This window comes from Chanodichthys erythropterus, chromosome 3, assembly GCF_024489055.1.
Source record: "Chanodichthys erythropterus isolate Z2021 chromosome 3, ASM2448905v1, whole genome shotgun sequence".
NCBI lineage: Eukaryota > Metazoa > Chordata > Actinopteri > Cypriniformes > Xenocyprididae > Chanodichthys > Chanodichthys erythropterus.
Window position 1 is genome coordinate 52,112,305 of NC_090223.1, and position 21,440 is coordinate 52,133,744.

Below are 21,440 nucleotides of genomic sequence, written 5' to 3' on the forward strand. Positions count from 1 at the left end.
TCTGTTACGGAGGCCAGCAGAAGGGAAAGGCTGTCTCCAAGCAGAGGATGGCCCACTGGATAGTGGATGCCATCGCCTTGGCGTACGAATCCCAGGGCGTGCCTTGCCCGCTCGGGTTGAGAGCCCACTCCACCAGAGGGGTGGCCTCTTCCTGGGCGCTGGCTCATGGCGCCTCGCTGACAGATATCTGTAGAGCTGCGGGCTGGGCGACACCAAACACGTTCGCTAGGTTTTATAGCTTACGTGTAGAGCCGGTATCCTCACGTGTACTCGCATCCACTAGTCGGTAGACGTGTTGTACCCAGTCTAAGTGTCGGCTTGCAATGCCATTCCCGCCACTGGCCGGATACGTGCATACTTTCACTCCAGTCGTGTTCCCCACCTGGCGAACCCTGTCGAGTTCCTCCGCCTCCCCCTTCGGCTCGGACATTGCGGAGTGTCTGATGCCAGGCCTACATCCGTCGCTGACGCTGTCTGTTGGCTGGGGCCCATATGTCGTGACCCCTCTACGTGAGCGGTCCCATATGTGTAATTTTCCACGGTTTAAAACTCCCTACGGGCCGAGTCCGTGTCTTTCCCTTAGCAGAGCCAGCTCTGCTGTCACCTGTCAGATGAGTCTCCCCCCTACCAGGTGGAGCCATCCCAGGTGGAGCCATCCCAGGGACTCCATATGCATACTGCCCCCAGGGCCAGTCCATGTGTGTATTTCCCACGTAAACTCCTCCCCCGTTGGGTAGGTAGTGGTCTCCGCAGCGTCCCTTACGGGTTCGCTTCCCCAGTGTGTCTAGTTTACTTAGTGGGTATTGGTTAGACAGCAGTAGACTCTCTCGGTGTAAGCTCGCCCCCTTCACCGCCAGCCGGTGCTATGGGCGGCTGAGCTTGCGCTGGGCACTGGAAGGGGTTTCGTAACTGTGGCGCTTTAGTTGGGATCCCAATTCGTCGGTCACTACTGACGTATGTCGAACGTGACCGACTGAAAGGGAACGTCTCGGTTACGTATGTAACCCTCGTTCCCTGAAGGAGGGAACGGAGACGTACGTCCCGTCGCCACAGTTTCTGTACCCTCGCTGTAGCGCGGACACCAGTTGTCTCCTCAGCGAAAAACAGAGTGCAATTAAATCTGCTTCCTATTTATATACACCTGTCGGGGGCGGTGCGCATTATGCAAATATCGCACGCCAATTCCATTGGCTTGTTTTAGTTTACACGAAGATGATAGGGCTCTCTAAGCGATATCCCAATTCGTCGGTCACTACTGACGTACGTCTCCGTTCCCTCCTTCAGGGAACGAGGGTTACATACGTAACCGAGACGTTTCGTCTGCTCACCAAGGCTACATTTATTTAATTAAAAATACAGTAAAAAACAGTAATATTGTGAAATATTATTACAATTTAAAATAACTATTTTCTATTTGAATATATTTGACAAAGTAATTTATTCCTGTGATCAAAGCTGAATTTTCAGCATCGTTACTCCAGTCTTCAGTGTCACATGATCCTTCAGAAATCATTCTAATATGCTGATTTGCTGCTCAATAAACATTTATGATTATTTTCATTGTTGAAAACAGTTGTGTACTTTTTTTTTTCAGGATTCCTTGATGAATAGAAAGTTCAAAAGAACAGCATTTATCTGAAATACAAAGCTTCTGTAGCATTATACACTACCGTTCAAAAGTTTGGGGTCAGTAAGAATTTTTATTTTTATTTTTTTTAAAAGAAATTAAAGAAATGAATACTTTTATTCAGCAAGGATGCATTAAATCAATCAAAAGTGACAGTAAAGACATTTATAATGTTACAAAAGATTAGATTTCAGATAAACACTGTTCTTTTGAACTTTCTATTCATCAAATAATCCTGAAAAAAAATATTGTACACAAATATTTTGTACAATTGTACACATTAAATGTTTCTTGAGCAGCAGATCAGCATATTAGAATGATTTCTGAAGGATCATGTGACACTGAAGACTGGAGTAATGATGCTGAAAATTCAGCTTTGCATCACAGGAATAAATTACTTTGTGAAATACATTCAAATAGAAAACGGTTATTTGAAATTGTAATAATATTTCACAATATTACTGTTTTTACTCTATTTTTAATTAAATAAATGTAGCCTTGGTGAGCAGACGAAACTTCTTTTAAAAACATTAAAAATCTTAGTGGTTCCAAACTTTTGGACTGTACTGTATATATATATAAAAAATGTAATCCTAAAGTATTTTTCAAGTGTAATATTTCTGTAAAGTCTAGGGACAGAAAAGTGGATGTTTCTGTAGAATGACCCACTTACCCTCATGTCATTCCACACCCGTAAGACCTTCATTCATCTACAGAACGCAAATTAAGATATTTTAGTTGAAATCTGATGGCTCAGTGAGGCCTTCATAGGGAGCAATGACATTTCCTCTCTCAAGATCCATACAGGTACTAAAAACATATTTAAATCAGTTCATGTGAGTACAGTGGTTCAATATTAATATTATAAAGCCACAAGAATATTTTTGGAGAGCCAAAAAACAAAACAAAATAACAACTTATTTATTAGTGATGGCCGATTTCAAAACACTGCTTCAGGAAGCATCAGAGCACAGATGAATCATCTGTTCGGAGCACCAGTCACGTGATTTCAGCCGTTGGCAGTTTGTTTGACACGCGATCTGAATCATGATTCGACACACTGATTCATTTATGCTCTGTTGCTTTATGAAGCAGTGTTTTGAAATCGGCCATCACTAAATAAGTCGTTATTTTTTTTATTTTGTTTTTCATGAGGGTGAGTAATAAATGACATTATTTTCATTTTTGGGTGAACTAACCCTTTAATATAGTAGTATCTGAGATTCTTTATTCACAGATATATTGTTATTTCTTTTATTCATGGATAGGCTATATTGTTAACTGGATGAATGACGGAAGTAAGCAGTTTCCCATGAGATCTGTCCTGACAACTCAAAAATATTATTATGAATAATAAAGTAATTATTATAGACATAACGTAGTGATTCAGGGTATAAAAAAAAAAAACAGTTTGGAAGATGAATTCATGATTCACTCATTTAAATTCTGAACAAAAAAGCTAAAGAGTTTGTCTTTATGCACCACATTAAAAAAAGTCACTCAATTACACAACCAAGGTAAACAACATTTACAAATTTATTTCTAACATTGTACAGAAAACTATAATTTACAGAAAGCCTGAAGATTATTATGATAAACTGTCTGAAAAAGATCAGCACTCATCCAGGAGTTAGTTGTGGTTTAATGTGAGCCTCTATCAACACTGTGTTCATGATCATTCATCATGTCCAGAAATGATCCTGCAGAGCTAAAGTCTTTCCAGCTGGATGAAGATGTCATCTTGAAACGGTTGAGCCAGTGTGTGATTGGTTGGAGGAGGTTGTGGCGGCGCTGAGCAGAGAGAAACCGCTGTGACTCGACTCCAGACTGCTCATGGAGCCCCTGATGGAAACACAAACACACACACCTTTATACACATCTTTTGGTTTTTCAGATTATATTTATTTATTGTAGGAACAACATTCAGATGGTGTGCTTTTTTTTAGATTTCACTTTTCAATATGTAAACATATCCAGACCTGAAGTCAGTGGACTGCAGCACCTCTGTGAAATACATGACTTTGCACTTATGTGAGGAGACCTGCAGAGAGGCCAGAACATCATCTACACGCGGCCGACTGGAGGAAGTGCATGTTGGAGTGCTGTAAAGACGCCACTGCAGGATGTAGAATCCAGGCCAGCGAGTCACATGAGAGCCCTGATGGGAAACGTGGATCAAAGAAAGAGAATGAACGTAGAAAGAAGTTTGTCTCTCCTTCTGATCAACATATTTTGCAGTCACGCATGTTCTTCACAGGTTTCATGAGATTCCCCCACCTGAACGCTCTCTCCCTCTCGGCAGGTAAGGGCCGTCTCCACCATGCTGTAGTCTTGTCCCAGCATCCACGATCGCTCAATGAGCTGGACGTTGTTTCCGGCGGGACAGGCGAGGTTGTGTGTGCTCAGACCGTCTCTTTTAGCTGGCTGAGGAGCTCTTCTGGAGTGGTAGATGTTGAAGATCACGTCGCCTTTACACACGTCAAAGTCCCACGTGATGACGGACGATACGTCTGTAATCTCTATCAGCACCTGAAAATGAATGAAGGGATTTATATTTATTTCATAATGCGTAACATACTTCGCTGACCACCTATCTGAACCTAACTGAGAATCTGGGATCTGAATTGGTGCAGCAAACAGGATACAGAAAGTTTACATTTACATAAGTAAGTAGAATTGAAATGAGATTCAACAAATTACTCATGATATTTTCAATTTCTATTTAAATTCACAATCATGAATTGAAAAGGAGCCAATTCTAAATATATCCACCTTGGTAACACTCATAATACACTATAAACTGTAACTATGTACAGATCCGCACCTTAAACAGAACTTGGCTAACAGTATTTGATCTTCACACTGCATGTCTTCTTATAACCAACAGGTGGCACCAGTTATCAACACACTGTATATGAAACTGAACTTTGCAGAGCTGAAGTAAACAGCAGCAGATGTATATTATCGAGTGTTGTCTGTGAATGAGCTGTACCTCATGTGGAGCTCCCTTCAGCACACTCGCGCTCTTGTAGATGGATTCATTCCACAGTTTAACCTCCTCATTTTCCAGCTCCTCAGCTGTGCGGTACAGAGACTTGGGAACCAGACCCCCCTCAGGAACATCACACTGAATTAAACAACAGTCATCCATATTAGATTAGAAGATATTAGATTGTTATAATTTCTTTCTGAATGAATACACAACTATATGTGTCCTGTAGTAGAGAATGATATTTTGATGTTCTTTGGCTTCAAGGCAAAAGCATTTAATATGAATGCATTTGTTAGGAAAAAAAGATAATCACAGTCAAGTTAAGGTCAGCATTTCCTCTGTGCTTTCTGTACAGCATAAATAAAAGAACATCACGAATATACTACCAAACAATCTGATGGTCAGTTCACATGGAAAGTCAAAGACAGCAGATTTCAAATCACATGCTTTTTTGGGCTAGCCAAGTCAGTCCCATTGAAATGAATAGAAATGCTATTGGATAGCTTTCTAGAGGTATCATAATCTTCCTTGAATACAATATAAAAACCTCAACAACAAACATAGTGATATTATGACTATAATGGCAATTTGTTAAATGTAGACAGTGATATCAATCATATTATATTACATCAGCATGATCCCATGTCATGATGTTTTTACATTATTTTACCTCACTATTCCATTCCAGGAAAGAAACAACATCACATTGTTGGTATTATATATTCTCTTGTGAAAAAGAAGTGTGCTTAATTGTATTAAATGTGCATTTGAAGTGTTCTTGAAATCTTAAAAAAAAATATATATATATATTTTTAAACAAGATAATATAATATTTTAATAAAAGGCCACTTACTGTAAATGCACTTGAAGAGAAAATGTTTTTTAACACACTTAAAGTGGGCTTTGTAATAATGTCAAATTAAACGTTTTACTTTAAAGTACATTTTAAATCACTATGTTTTAATAATGTTTTGTCATGCTTTGAAGTGGACTTTAGTTTTAACTGCAGTGTGTTATCCAATGTTAAATTTAAAGTAAACCATAAGTTTAACCATATTTCAAAATACAACAGAGGTAATAATGAAATTACATATGAAGATGTACTTAAATGGGTGAAAAACACTAGTTCAGCTAATTGCATTTTATATAAATCTTAAACTACAATAGCTTTTCATTCAGTTGCATTTAACATGAAATTAAGAGTCCGAAAACATTATATTCAGTTAAGGAGAGTCTTTTATATATTTTTTATTTATTTTATTTTATTTTATTAATTTAATTTAATTTAATTTAATTTAATTTAATTTAATTTAATTTAATTTAATTTTATTATTATTAATATATATTATATATATATATATATATATATTATATATATATATATATATATATATATATATATATATATATATATATATATATATATATATATAATATGTTATGTATATTTTTTTTTTTATGTAATAAGTGTACTTCTGTTTCACAAGGTTTTAGCTGACTGAGCTGCATCAGAGGAGTGTCTGTTTGACACAAAACACTGTGGTTTTTAATGGTATATGTACACACACACACACACAAAAAAAATTTAAACATAAATATGCAAAAGCTTATTTGAGAATGATTTGTTGGTCTAGGGAAGGTGCATGACATGTCCTTATGTCCTATCAAGGCTACACAGATAATCCACAATGCTTGATTGCGTGCTTGCAGATGATGACCTTCCAGCTTGATGGCCCCATTGTATCAACATTTATCCTAAAGAAACATCGGCTCCAGCTCAATCTAGGTCACATGCACCACATGACCGCATCTCAATGGTGCCCTATTATACAGATTTGCACTATATAACATGTAATACAAGACCTCAAATTTATCCAAGGCTCTTATCATCTTAAGGCTAGATTACTGCAATATCATCAACCCTCTACATGTAATAAAGAATGCAGCACCACATCAGGTTTTCAACCAATCCAAGAGGGTTAAGTCAAACTCAGTTCCTGGAGGGCTATATTCCTGCAGAATTTAGCTCCAACACTACTTAAGCAGACCTGAGCCAGCTAATCAAGGTCTTCAGGATTAATAGAAACTTCCAGCAAAGTGTTTTGGAGCTAGTTGGAGCTAAACTCTGCAGGAGAGTGGCCCTCCAGGAGCAGAGCTTGACTCATGTGGGTTAACGTCAGATCTCACCACATGTAGATTTGAAGACTCACCAGAGAGTCTCCTCCTAAGAAGTCAGGGATGAATTCTCTGTTGATGTAGTCCACCAGACCTCCAGGCCCCTGGTAGTCGTTCCCAGCATAGATGAGAAACTTCTTCCGTGTGTTTTCATCGATGAATGGACTCACCTGAGAGCAGAACAAGGTGCAACAAAGATCAGCAGGTCATTTTTCATTAGCACTGCTAACACAGACAAAGGCAAACATGACATTTACAGAAGCCTGGTAATTAAACAAGGCCAGATGAGTGAAATAAAACCACGCTAACATGACATTTAACTCTGATGGGTCAACGTGTAGCAACATTTATAACCATTGAATGAAGCCTGAGTATGTGCTTATCTATATAGTCTTTCCCAATATTTTAAACTATTTGTTAACATTCTAACTAGTGTGGCATAATGTGACACCCTATGAGTTTGTTTGTGTGTGTGTTTACCAAAGTCCAGAGTACAGGAAACACTCTGGGTGCTCTTATTATGAGGAGACGGCCAAGTGTTTCAGGGTAGTTGGCTCCTACAACTTCTATCATCCTCAGCAAGGCTTTGATCGCCGGTCTCCACAGATGCCTCATATTTAACCCCTCAAGATCCACCAGACATGTCCAACAACTACAGCACAAGAGCAGTTATTTATTTGGGGTAGAGGCACCATGTATAGTAAAATACACAATGTGTATGGCCACTAGGGTTGAGGACTAAGAACTGATTCTTATTCATAACCAGTTCCATTTAAAATACTGGCTGGTTGTCATGAGGTTCAGTTGTTAGCAGTTCGCTATGTGGAGTTGGAATTGGAACCAAATCCACAATAATCTAATTTTTCTTTTGATTTCCATTTATTATGGCCAGTGTTGCTCTAAAAAGGTAGTTGATAACTAGATACTAGTTCCATCTTCACCAATGCTATTACATTACTGTACTAAAAAGTATCGCATTAATTACTTTCTAAACCCCATATCAACCTCGACTAGTTGAACAATACATGAAACGGCTCTTAATTCTTTCAAATTAATAAAATTGCATAAATTATTCTTGAACTGTAAAAAAATAATTACTTGAATAACAGTATTTAAAGGGAGAAGGTTACAGTAAATCATACATTTTAACATTAGATGTTAAATCCACTATAGTTTTATAAAGATTTGTTCTAGTCTATACAGTATTTAATGCAATTACATCTGACATAACTAATTAAATTACTGAAAAATTAAGAGTGATCCCTTACTTTACTTTTTCAAGGGAACAGTAATTTAATTACAGTAATTAAGTATTTAGTAATGCATTACACCCAACACTGATATAGTCACTATACATATATTAATACATGATCTGTTTGGTAATGCATGAATACGATAAGTACCTGATTGGTTTTCCAAATATTTTGGTGTTCTCTTGACAGTGTCTGAGACCTTCCTCATTGATGGACAGCACCTAAACGTTGGGTCACAGGTGAAGGGGGTCAGTGAATATGGTAATTTCATCAAATTTAGCCAGAGAACTGGCTTCACTGGTGTAGTCTGGTTTATCACAATCAGTTTTATATTGCTAACTCCAAAACGGCTTGCTCACTGTGGGAATAAAGCACTATGTGGTGACTTTCAGCTCCCTGTTTAGAAAAGGGCGATACGACCAACATCTTTACCACAATATAAGTGATTTTCAACCACTGTTTTGAAATTATGTGTATTATTCAATTTGATTTGACTTGACTTTGTGAATATTTTGATTTGTAATTGTAGAGTATTTGTATTCGTCTAACTCTTACATATCTCAGAAGAGTCTCTTCTCCCAGCGTCCGCACTAAACCTTTCGTGTCCATTTGTCCAAGTCGAAGGATATAGAGAGGACGGCCATCTATATAATACACACACACACACACAGAAGCACAGAAACACATTAACTTCTGCTTGTTTGATATTAATACAGCCTATGGGAAACACATTCGCTCAGATCAATTGCTTCAACTGATCTTTATTTCAAAGGCTGGTTGTATGTCTAGCACAGTTATGTCCTGGTTTGAGAGGGAAAAAGCCTCTCCATTAGTTCTGTGGCACATAGTAATGTTTTAAATGTCTAAAGTCAAACTAAACGTGATAGTAGAGATGGACCTTTGTCATGGTGATGCCAGCCTCCGGTGTAGTAGTCCTGCAGTAGCTGCGGAGACTGCCACGTGTCTAACAGGAAGTCAATTTGATGCTGTTTCCTCCATGTGAGCGTCTGGCACAAAGCCTCTCTGGCCTTTTCCAGATTAAAGTCCCGTGAGCGCAGGAAACGCAGCACATGCTCGTCTTTAGGGATCTGAAAGGATTCATATACATATGTAATTAAGTCAAATAAAATCCTTCAATCTATCCCAATCAGACAGACAACAAACAGAATGTTTTACACCAAATATTATACTTTTACATTTACTTAAATTCAAAACTGCTGATTTAACAAAACTGAAAATCATTAACATATTAAGTATATTTTGGTAATTTTATTGATTCTTATTTGCTACATTAAATCTATAACATTTGAAAAACATTAAATATTAGATCAAATTAGTGCAGAATCAACTGCCCATGTCAAGGATCAACCAAATTTCCACATGCATAGTGAAACCTGGATGTTTAGGAAGGTGCTGTAGTGAGTTTTGTGCAATCTAGTGGCTTACAGAAGAAAAATAAATCAATTGCGCATTTTACCTCTTTATCCACGCTGTCCCCTACAAGTACTTTATTCTGAACATTGTACTCACTTTGCCTTTGTGTGTTTCCTGCAGCCACTGTCGTAGGCGAATGAGGCAGCTCTCCTGGAAAGGGGTCAGCTGTCCCAGATAGCGTGAGATATAGTCCGCATCTAACTTGTCTACAAACAAAACATTGGCATATAATGGCATTAGTCTAGCAACACACTAACACAAAACTTTTTTTAATGAGTTCACATTTACAAATAATCAAACAGAGTAAAGAGTAAGCGTATTTGGCATGCTGTCCGAGGGGAGGCTCCGAGCTCGGAATTTGGCCTGAACCCAGAGTACCCCCCCATATCCCTTGCTGTGATAAGCAACTGCAATCACTCATGACTTGGACTGGGCTACTGTCTACTGTCTATAAAATTTATCATGTGTGAAATGATTGTTTGTTCCTTATTATTAATGTTAAGCATCCTTGAGCTTGGAAAAGCCGCTATATATATTAAACATTATTATTAATACTCAACTAATACTTTAATAAAAGACAGCTGACATGTAGTTGCAAAGTTACTTATAGTCAGTGGAATGTCTAAGGTAGACCATCGAAATAAAGTGTAACCACAAAACTATCTTGGAATATATTAAGAAGTGAGATTTCTTTCAGGATGCAGTAGGATGCTGCCTTTGAAAGTACAGAATCTGTCAAAGCAGGCTGTAGATGTCAAGGCAGCTCACTAGATTCTGGACATGCTGATGCTCAATATCATTTCATTCCCCCCACATTATTATATTTATGAGCACACGCTCGCGAGGCAGCAGTATGATTCATCTCACCATCCGGAGAGCCTGGCAGAACATCTGTGGAGCTGGGGTGAACTCTGCTGCTGCATGCTGGGATAGCTCTGGCTGAGCTGACAGGAGGTTGGTGAGGTGTGGTGGGGACAGGAGGAGGTACCCAGCGGGGCATGTGAGTAATGCCCTCCTCCTCCAGTTGTTTGAGGTGATATTCAATAATCTCTTTTCCCTGTGGCGCAAGAGAGACAAATAGAGATTGATACAAGAGTTTACGCAAATGAAGCAAGTAAACATTGGCTTTAGTTACACAGACGCATGAAAACATACTCTTACACGCAAGCCAGCCACAACTAGGACATTACAAGAAAACAGATCCTGAAGGTAGACAAAGGAATCTAAAAGCAGGAAGGAGATCCTTGAAAATAAAGCAGTAAGAAACTTGGCAAGTCAGTCAATATCACTGTCTAGGTCTAGATAAAGTACACATTTATTCAGTGAAATAAAAATAAGAATGTTTCAAATGCTTTACGGTTAATATTTACTTCTAGTTGTCAAGGTAACTTTTACAGAGCCTCTAACAGAACTTTTGTACAGAGCCTCTAAGAGGACTGGGTGATTGGAAAAAAAAGATGCTTTTGGATTTGCTCGCAAAAGTTTTACAGTGATGGAAATACTATGAGATGAGAAGAACTATTTTTCCAATCAGGGCTTGACATTAACACACACAAAATAATGTAAAAATGCCAGTCTTGGCGAGTATTCACGTAAACACAGCCAGTGATGTTTTAAGTGAATGTAAACAGTTGAGATATGAAACGCATGTGTAACAGTATATTGGATCCATGCATCAGTTCTTAAAGTGACAGCAGCTTAATTCATAACCAATTCATGAGATAATATTAAAAATATATATATGCCAGTTTTTTCCTATGGTATTGATGTCAAAATTGTGGCCAGTGAAAATGCAGAGTGGCTAGTAATTTTGGAAAACCACTAGCCAGAGTGGCTGGTGAACAAAAAAAGTTAATGTCAAACCATGTTTCCAATGCTTTTGTAAGGGAATGCAAAGTTTCTCAGGGGTATTCAAAAGTTTTGCAAGTGAACGCACCGTTTCTGGAACATTTGAGATACTGTGGGAAAAACACAATGTAACAGGCCAGGAGAAAGTTGAGGTGTGAACTTCAAAATAATAGTTTTTGGGAACAGAGATGTGACGCACAATAGTTTTGTAAGTGAACGCACCGTTTCTGGAGCGTTTGAAAACACTGTGGGAAAAACACACTGTAACATGGCAGGCCAGAAAGTAAAGATGTCAACTTCAAAATAAGAGTCTTTGGAACAGATGTGACATACAAAAGGTTTTGCAAGTGAACGCAAATTTCTGGTGGTGAAAAAATAATGTTTCCTCCTCATGGTTTTAATGCACATCTCTCATGGCTTTTTGGGTAAAATAAGAAATTATTTTTTTGCTCAAAGAAAATTAAGCATATTTTTAAAACCATTACTTTATTGTGTGTCTGTGTGTTTTGTCATTACTATTGTAAAAATTATATTTTTTTTACTCAAAATGTGTCTTCATTTGGCTTCACTTATTTTTATTTAGGAATAGTTTTAGGTATTGATATGGGTTTAATAGATATAGGTTTAATAGACGGAATGAATTTGGCATGTCACATGTACTGATTCATCCATCCAACCGTCCATTCATCCATCCATCCATCCATCCATCCATCCATCCATCCATCCATCCATCCATCCATCCATCCATCCATCCATCCATCCATCCATCCATCCATCCATCCAACCAACCAACCAACCAACCATCCGTCCATCCGTTCATCCAACCATTCATCCATCCATCTATCTACCTACCAACCAACCAACCAACCAACCAACCAACCAACCAACCATCCATCCATCCATCCATCCATCCATCCATCCATCCATCCATCCATCCATCCATCCATCCATCCATCCAACAACCATCCAAACAACCATCCATCCATCCAACCATCCAACCATCCAACCATCCATCCATCCATCCATCCATCCATCCATCCATCCATCCATCCAATAAGAATAGGAATGCAAACAATCAACCAATAAGTCTAGGAATGCATAGACACCTTTTTTATACTAGCGGCATATTGCTTCATTGCGATTTTCTCTGCGGTGCTCTCAAAGCCGAAGAAGGATTTGATGTCCATGCTGGCAGACTGCTCAAAACAGGTCCAGTCTTCATTTTCCGGGTGAACCTGAAGAGGGATTGTTCAAACATCAGGATCTATAAGTAAGTAACACATGTCTATAAGTAAGAGGGAAATGGCAGGATGTGGCTTCAGACCGTGTAGCAGCAGTGTTCGTAGACATTGACTCTGCTGGAGAAGGACTCGTTATAGGCCTCTATGTGCAGAGTTCTCTCTCTTCGGTCCAAAGAGTTCTTCTGGATGAAATATATGTAGTCCACTCCTGCTATCTGTACACACAGTCAATATATACAGTAATTATATTATTCTAATGTACGCAAGTTAAATGCTCATCGTGTCAAAGGTTATGACATTTCGGGTTCTATAAAATCAAATACCCTCTTCAGAAGCCGAGGGGCCTCAACGTCCACGGTACACCTGCGTTCAATCACTTGTGTTGCCCCATCTTCACTATGACACTCACTGATGATGTCACTGTTCACAAACATGGGTATCAGCGGACAGTTTGGGAATCTTTTCTCATAGGCCTATGAGAGAAAAGGATGAGACAGATGTAAGTGTGGGAGATGAAACAAGGGTGAAAGAATGTCTCCCCTGCTAACAGGGAATGTTCTCATAACTTTGGCTTACATTTTGGCAAGTTATAAATGAATGTTATCTGGTCTTTAATATTGTTCTCACAAGGTTAGCACAAAAATTTTATTTATATACATTGCAGAAGGTTTTTTTTTTTATGTCCTCATAATGACATTGAGTAGTGTTCATTTAACACAGGGGATTTTGCTGTGAAGAATGTTGAGTTGCTAATGAAAACTATGTTTGAAAGAATGTCTCAGGGACATCATACCAACCTTTAAATGACAGCTGGACATTTTTATGTTCATGGAATGCTTCAAATCAGAATTCTTAGAATGTTGATTTGTTGACAAAAATTAAGTTGAGCGAGTTTGGAAAATGTTCTTTTAACAAAAATTTGTTCTAATTTTATGTATTTTTTTTTTTTTTTTTTCACACAATAAAATGTTCTTAAAATATGGTTCTCTTCAGCTTGGTTAATGTGTACAAATACACATTAGCCAAGAAAAAAAAAAAAAAAAAAGATTAGAAGTTTCTGTTTCTGAAAATCTGACACGTGTCTTGTGATATGTTATTGTTTTATTTTCAGTTGATTTAGTAGCTCATATGACCAGGTTTCCAAGTACAGTATGTCACATGATGTCTTAAGTCAACGATACCGATTAACTACAGGTACACCCATCAATATTTACTCCCTAATCTCTCACTTTTTAAAGGTTCCCAACTGTAAGAACAGTACTTAATACAGAAACAATATACTTTAAAATAATATATACGCGAGTGATACTGAACTGAATAAAATGTTATTTTATTGCATGTTACTTGCAATTAAATGTACATGTATTATAGTTTAAATTTATGTTAATGCAATTATTTTAATAAATATTGCAATTTCTGAATGTACTGACAAGCATGAATAGTAAGTTAAACGAAAATATTTCATGTAATATCTATTGAAACTTATGTATTTGTAAGTTGTGATGAAGTTGCAGTTTAGTACATTTAAAATATATTAACTTTAAGTGTAGTGTGTTATGATTAGAAAGTGTAGGCAACTCTCTTTGATCACACTTGTGGCTTTTTTTCATTAATATTATATCGTCTGCAAGTAAAATACTCAGATATATACAAATAGTCTGTTTTGAAACATTTGCATATTATTGTAAAAATCCTTTTTTACCAACATTCTTACTTTCCAGAATGTTCTGCCCTATTTAGATTGGTCTCTGATGACGCAGATATTACACACTACAGCTTTAAATTGCATCCAAGTTAATGCATTAGCCATCAGTGCAGATGTATTTCTGCTGAACTGTGGATGAGGTTTTTCCCAGTATGTTTGTTTTAGTATGTGTACTCTGCTATTCCACTGAGAGTCACGTAGATTAAACAGCAGCAAGATCCTGCTAAAAATCAAACAAAATTCTATTATGTACACATGTGCAAAATGTAAATGATCTATAGACTGTGTGACCTACTAAACAAAGGCAAGCTCCTTCCCTCTGCACACTGGCTATATGTAGTATAGTGTATGAAATGGAATACATTGTCAGTATAGCGTGCTACATTGTTGCCGCATGATCTGATCATGTAGCTTTCAGTTATGATCTTAGTTTAGTTTATTTATTTAACATTTTTTGCATAAAGAATTGTCATGCTGGAATGGAAAACCATGTCATTTTGGTCACTGTAGAAGCTCATATGCATACTGAAAACCTGCAAACAGCACAGTATACACTAAGTATGGTAGCCTCTTTAAAATTCTGCCAATATCTTGACCTTTGTGTTAAATCAATGAGGTGATGATGCCCATTGATCAATCACTTTAATGAATGACGTCCAACAATGAAATGTTTTCTCTGGACATAACACAATAACAGCATTTATGTAAGAAATGGTAAAGCATTGTGTATTACTTCCTACTTTCAGGAACAATAAAGCCTCAACTACAGCAGTCCTATAGCTGTTTGTGAAAAGCAAGCATTTAAAAATTCATTTTAAATGCATGTTTAATACCCGAATTTCAATTGAATGCAACTGAATTACAATTCTGTACAACTCCAGAATTATAATGGTAATTTAAATTTAAAGTATAATTAAAATAAAATGAAATTCAATAAATTTCATACAACTACTTTGTTTTTTTAATTATACATTTTTAATTTCTCATCATGAATTACCAAAACGTCTGTTCTTACACACAATATATGTGCAATTTCCAGAAATATTAAATTTCTTTTTATAAATGTCGTTATATTTAATTATATTTAACTAAAATAAATGTATTTTCTATTTTGATCCTTAAATGTCCATAATCAGGGAAACATATACATAATTAGTCAATATGAATGATCTGTGGTGTTGAACTAATGAAATGCCTCTGTTGTGTGACTGTGTTGAATTTCTTTGAATTGCAGTTCAGGAAATTCATCTTCCTGTCATTTCAAAAAGTCATGTGGCCAACAGAATGCAACAGTCAGGTTCTGTAAGTAAAAACTATAAAAACTTGTAAATCTTTAAAGATACTGTGAGCTACAAAGTTGTTAATCGATGGTATTTGTGTCTGTTGAAGCCATCCGCCTGCATTAATTCAACTTAGTTTTCAAGTAATAGTGTTTAACAGTGGAATTTGTGGTTTTGTATCTGCTGTACAGAAAATTCCTCCAATCAGAGAATCAAAACAAGCAAAACATGCCAAAAGATCTCTTTAGCTCCACCCACTTCCATGAAGCACTGCGAACGACGCATCTCTCTACGCTCTCTATTTAAATATTTTGTATATGTATACATATTTTGCATAAACTTAAAATATATATATACACAATTAACTTTTTTTAAATGAGTAGTTTTATATTTGTCTAACATTTTTAATTCCATTATGATGTTTGCAATGCTTCATGGGATTGTATTTCTTTTACCTTTATTTTTTTGTCCAATTTTCAAAGTTTGTAGTGTTATTATTTACCTCGTAAATGATTGATTTTGTTCATGGCTTATAGCGATTTAACAAAACATTTCAAAACCAATGGGTTGAAAATTGGGTGGGCACTAATGCACTTGGTTCAATTCAAATTCTAGCTAAACTGAATGCCAATACTTCAATTGTGAATTTTGCTCATCCCCGGTGGTCTACGTAGAACAATCCCTGAAGTTTCTTCTATACTAACATAATTACTTGTTGAAGTGGGCCTTATATTGTGAGCAACAAGCCACTGATCAAATCAAAAGCTCTTCCACAGCTGTTTCATAAGCACAACACCGCTGTAAGCCTTTGTGACATTAACCCGAGGTTTCTGCCGCAGAGGAGATTTGATTGACAGGAGAGGCTGAGTGTGCACACTGATTCATGTCAAGTGTGAGCAGCAGCCCATGCTGACTAAACCGTGACGTCAAACTGTGCACTCAGCAACTCTGAAAAAACAATTCACAATAATAATGTTGATAAGAGCGAACGATTAGTACTTTCGCCGGGGGAAATTATGTCATTGTGGGGGTGGCGAGGATCAATGCATGTGAACTGTAACCTAATTAACTGACTGATCAATCATGCCTTGAGATTACACGATGCTTAAGCCTGCTGCTGTGCCAGAATTAATACTGCGGCAGAATCACTCCAGACAGAAAATACAGAGACATTCAGAACATTATTATTTGGCATCCATATGTGAAATAAATCTTTTTTAGCATAGTTGTAAGAATGAAAGCTAGATATTGAGCATTAAAACTTCACAACCACAAAATGTCAAAATATATTTTCTTTTGAACAGCACATCTATATTACTATCTAATGCATTGACAAACAGTAATACATATTTAAATGTGGCTTTGTTATGGCTCTTTCCCTTGATAAAAAAGTATGCTTAACTACATTTTAATAGGCACTTGTAGTGTACTTAAAAATCTTAAAAGTATGCATATTTATAAAAATGTACTTGCAGATAATATAATATTAATAAAAATAAAGCCAACTTAAGTGTACTTACAGTGGATAATCTTCCATGACTGTTTCTTAACACACTTAAGTACACTTTTAAAAAGTGCACTGGGTAAAAAATGTGTCAAATTACAGTGTATTTTACGATGTTTTGTAATACTTTAATTGTACTTATTTTGATGTTTTGACTAACATACTAAAGCACATGTACAGTACTTCATTATAATCAGAACTACTGTCATTTGATATTACATTTAGGCCCGGTTTCAAAGAGAGGGCTTAGCCTAAGTCAGGATTAGGCCTTATTTCAATTAGGGTATTTAAGTAGCTTTTATAAATGTACCCTAGAAAAAAAAAAAAAAAAAACATTACTGGTGTGCATCTTGAGACAAAACAATGGAAGGAACATATTTTAAGATATATCAATGCAAGTTGCTTTCAGTTCAAACAGCTCAAACATGCATTTTAGTCTAGGACCAGCTTAAGGCTCGTCTGTGAAACCAGGGGTTAAAGAATATTTTAAATGTACTAAATTGCAGCTTTACAAATAAATTTAAATGCATGACTCATTCCAATAGAAATGACATTAAAGTAGATTTAGTTTATCATAAAGGCTTGTCAGTTCATTCAGCAGTAACTTTTACCATATTTCAAAGACAACAGAAGTAATTATGAAATTACATATAAAGATGCACTTAAGTGAATCAAAAGTCCAACTAATTGCACTTAATATAAATATAAACTATAATACATTTTCATTTAATGCAAATAACATGCAATTAAGTGTCCAAAACATAACATTCAGTTAAAACTTCATTATTTTAAAATATATTATTTCCATAATTACACTTACTTTAAGTGCAGTATGCTAAAGTGCACTTCTTTTTTTACAAGGTTTCTCAGGTCATGGTAAGTGTTAATGATCTGGTAATGACCGTGTAATAAAGGGTGAGGTAACATTTAAAGGTCACGAGACAGTCGTAAAAGGATTTAAGCGTGTACTGGAGTGCTTATGTCATCTGCTCTTATATCAGCCTTATCAGGGCAGCTGTTGATGTGGAGATGGACAACTGAGATACTCCAAAGACCCATCACTTTGGCTTTATTCTAAAATGAGAAGTTTTATTTCTTTCAAAACAATATGTTCAGGTGAATTCTCAGTGAAATTGACAAACTTCTAAACATTCTTTCATTGTGTGAGCCTCCACATGCAAAATGATTCATTTAATCAAAAGATATGCATGATATATTTCATAAATAGACTACCTAAAACATGGAATGTTTGTAATGTCTGCTGAACTGGTAAATGGCCTGCCACTGTAATGATAGGAATCGCAATCTTACCAATAAACCATCAAGTTTGGAACTGGAAGAATATGAAGTTTGACCAGCACCATCCCTACCATTTTTGAACATGGAGGAACGTCTAAATCCCTAAACAGCAGTTTATTTTTGTTGAAATGTGTTACATGTAAACTGAAAATTCACAGTTGCTTGACATGTATAAGCATTAGGAAGATAAGCAAGAATGTGTGGTGTTAGTGATGTTAGGGGAAGACATAACAGAGTGTGTAAAAAAGCAACTGTGAATTTTCAGGTTACATGTAACACATTTCCAAAAAATAGAAAAGAGAAATTGTGCTGTATAAATATAAATAATTGATTCAACTTTATATTATGTGCCTTCAACTACTAAATGTACTAACATTTACTGTAAATTAATCATTTGATACAATGCACTTATTATGTACATACATGATTTTACACCTTACAAGTGTTTAGCAATACAATATGAACACAATAAGTACATTGTACTTATTTTTTGATGCAAGTACATAGTCGATAAGGACACCTAATATACTGTAAAGTGTTTTTGTGTACTACTGTATCAACTTTTTCTAGCAAATTTTTACCTACTGCTTAAATCTGTATCTAAAAAGCTCAGTGTGATACACAAGAGCATTCAGATAGACAAAACTGACATTCTTGTATAGTGTAGAAAACAGACAGTAGAAAACACATGGAATTTGTATATAACAAATAATTACATGGTGAAAAAACATCTAAACGTTTTGACCAGTATGGCTCACACGATAACAAAACACTTCTTTTTATTTTGGTGGCATTGGCCAATTTACTGACACAATAACTAGGTTTTGAAGCATGAATTAAATGTTCTGAGCGAATTGTTACTACATTTTGCAGACATGCAATAGAGTTCTGATGTTTCAGCAAACAGTTGTGACATTTGCACAGAATGTAGACAGTTTCGAAAAATGTGTCAAAGTGACTGAGAAAGACTGTAAACCACATCTGTGAAGTTAAACTGACATTTGATGCATGGTCTCTGTAACTGTGCTCAAGAACACCAAGCATTAGTAAGTGTGTTAACAATGTAGAACTATACTGTGCATTACCAGAGGATATTAAAGCAAGAATACACTCAAAACTGTTACGCAAATTGTTACCATAGATATTCGTAAATATTTATATAATAACTGGAAAATTTGATTAATTCTTCTCCCAAGCAATACAATTCATTGTCTTAAAATTTTCAGTAGCAATTTGACACATTAATCCAGATCAATCATAATTGCATGTTAATCTGTGTTTTACAACAGCTTTAAATGTTGCTCAACTAATCAGAATTTAGAATAATCAAAATCTAAATTAAATCAGTTTTATAACAGACATAAAAGTTAAGATAAAATAAAATAATAGGGATATTATTTCATCATCTCAATGGCAAAAAGTGTCCCGATTTATCTGAATTCACCCGACCAGTGAACTTCAACTGGATTTCAGGATCAACTTTCATACTTTACATAAAAGTAACAAAAACGGTATTAACATTAAATATTGAAATGTATTTATTTTTAAAAATGACTATTACCATGACCGGTCCAAAGATATGCAAAATTATGAACATGTAAGAGGCTAAAGGGCAGACTAGCATTTTTGAAAATATAGTAAAAGCAGAACTGTGATTTGCAGTCTTAATAGTTTTATTATTTGACTATGTATTTCTCTTGAATTTTGATGGTTTTATGTGCTCGGCAGGCAATAATCCACAATTACTGTATATTTTAACACAACTGAACTGCAGAAGCGACCGATTAGCCAGGATGGGAACTTGTAACTATCCATTTTATAATGATGAGCACATGAAACACTGGTTCAATTCAAACCATAAGTGCTATTAAAGCAATAAAGCAATAGAAAGTTGTGCTCTGAGGTTAAAGATTTACATGTATTTGCGCTGGCGACTGATCTAACAGTCTAGTGAACTCTAGAGCAAAGCAGCTTTGAGATAAAGAACAGCTGACTAGACAAACTATGTGAACATTACTCAATAAAAAAAAATAAAAAATACACATGTGCATGTAATTGCTTAAAAACTCACCGCCATTACGAGTTCAAAAGGGTACTTGTAAACCCTCACAGGGGACTGATATTTTTGCACCATCACTGCACTTCTATTTAAAAGCCCTTTCTAAGGAGAAAAAAAACAATTATAAACCCAGAGGTTAAAACCAAACTGATGAACATCATTATTAAACACAGAACCATCATCTATATATCTTCAGGCTTTCACAATGTTTGGCGTTAAATCGCTCGGTGTTTGTACAGCAAAAACATCATTCTTCATTGTGGCCTGCTATGCATGTTTACATGAGCAATGCTACAATATAACAGCAAATTCAAACTGAAAATACTCGGTCTCTGTGTACAAACAGTGACCCAATTTAGGCCCGTGGACACATTGTCATAATTGAAATTCGTTGTTGTTTTATCTTTAGCACTTTAAAGGATTTAGCGATTTAAAGGAAAACGCAAGACTATGTGAAACTTCCTGTAAACAGACTGACTCCAATGCGGTCGTAAGGTAAACGTTCAGGACAGCCGTGAAATTAACTCTTAAACTTTACCTTTGAAGTTAAAGGCGCAGAGAATGCAGTTGAATGGATGTCTTGATAAAACCTGATGTGAAGGATTAAAAATCCAGTCTGGGTTACTTTAGTTGTTGTGCTTCATTCTGCTGCGGAAGTGAAAGCTGCAATTGTGTCAGATGAGGTTTCATAACCAACGTCACTCACGCAAACTCCGCCTCAAAACTCCGGTTTAGTCCACTTGTTCAAGCACAAATATGAGGTGAAAAAAAAGAAGCATTTCTCTTTTCTAGTTAAATTTATTTTCAGCATGAATTGACAAGATGTTTTTTTATAAGTAGGCTATGAGTATGTTTGTTCAGGAATATCAAAATAAAATAGAAAGGGATTGTTTGTCATGATCTTTGATGCTCAAAATCGGTGACGTTAAAAAAAAAAACTGGTCTAAAAGGTTTTAATGATAGTGTGCTAAAAGTGGTCTATCAGGACAGACAGATAGACTGAGATAAACATATATAGAGTAC

At 36.1% G+C, this 21,440-nt stretch overlaps 1 protein-coding gene across 2 annotated transcripts; it reads right to left on the minus strand.

The window, feature by feature from the left end:
• Positions 1-2,894: 2,894 nt before the first annotated feature.
• On the minus strand, positions 2,895-21,099 carry LOC137017953 (SEC14-like protein 1). 2 transcript variants are annotated; one of them, XM_067382758.1, is made up of 16 exons: positions 20,956-21,099; positions 20,430-20,519; positions 12,894-13,043; positions 12,654-12,785; positions 12,436-12,564; positions 10,349-10,538; positions 9,578-9,687; positions 8,946-9,135; positions 8,603-8,691; positions 8,198-8,268; positions 7,275-7,446; positions 6,830-6,964; positions 4,620-4,754; positions 3,905-4,156; positions 3,607-3,785; positions 2,895-3,469 (listed from the first exon to the last, which is right to left on the minus strand). In XM_067382758.1, the coding sequence occupies exons 2-16, from the start codon at positions 20,490-20,492 to the stop codon at positions 3,364-3,366; spliced, it is 2,103 nt and encodes a 700-aa protein (XP_067238859.1). In that variant the 5' UTR covers positions 20,493-20,519; positions 20,956-21,099; the 3' UTR covers positions 2,895-3,363. The 2 variants fall into 2 exon arrangements, with proteins under 2 accessions (XP_067238859.1, XP_067238860.1); XM_067382759.1 differs by lacking the exons at positions 12,436-12,564; positions 12,654-12,785; positions 12,894-13,043.
• Between the last annotated feature and the right edge of the window lie 341 nt (positions 21,100-21,440).

What these genes read in the sequence shown, in the direction of transcription:
- LOC137017953 (XM_067382758.1), bottom strand. Translation starts at nt 20,492, where the DNA reads ATGGTGCAAAAATATCAGTCCCCTGTGAGGGTTTACAAGTACCCTTTT. An exon ending in AAGAGACTCTTCTGAGATAT is followed by an intron (nt 8,269 to 8,602) that starts GTAAGAGTTAGA and finishes CCCAACGTTTAG; the next exon opens with GTGCTGTCCATCAATGAGGA. An exon ending in TTCCTGTACTCTGGACTTTG is followed by an intron (nt 6,965 to 7,274) that starts GTAAACACACAC and finishes TTCTGCTCTCAG; the next exon opens with GTGAGTCCATTCATCGATGA.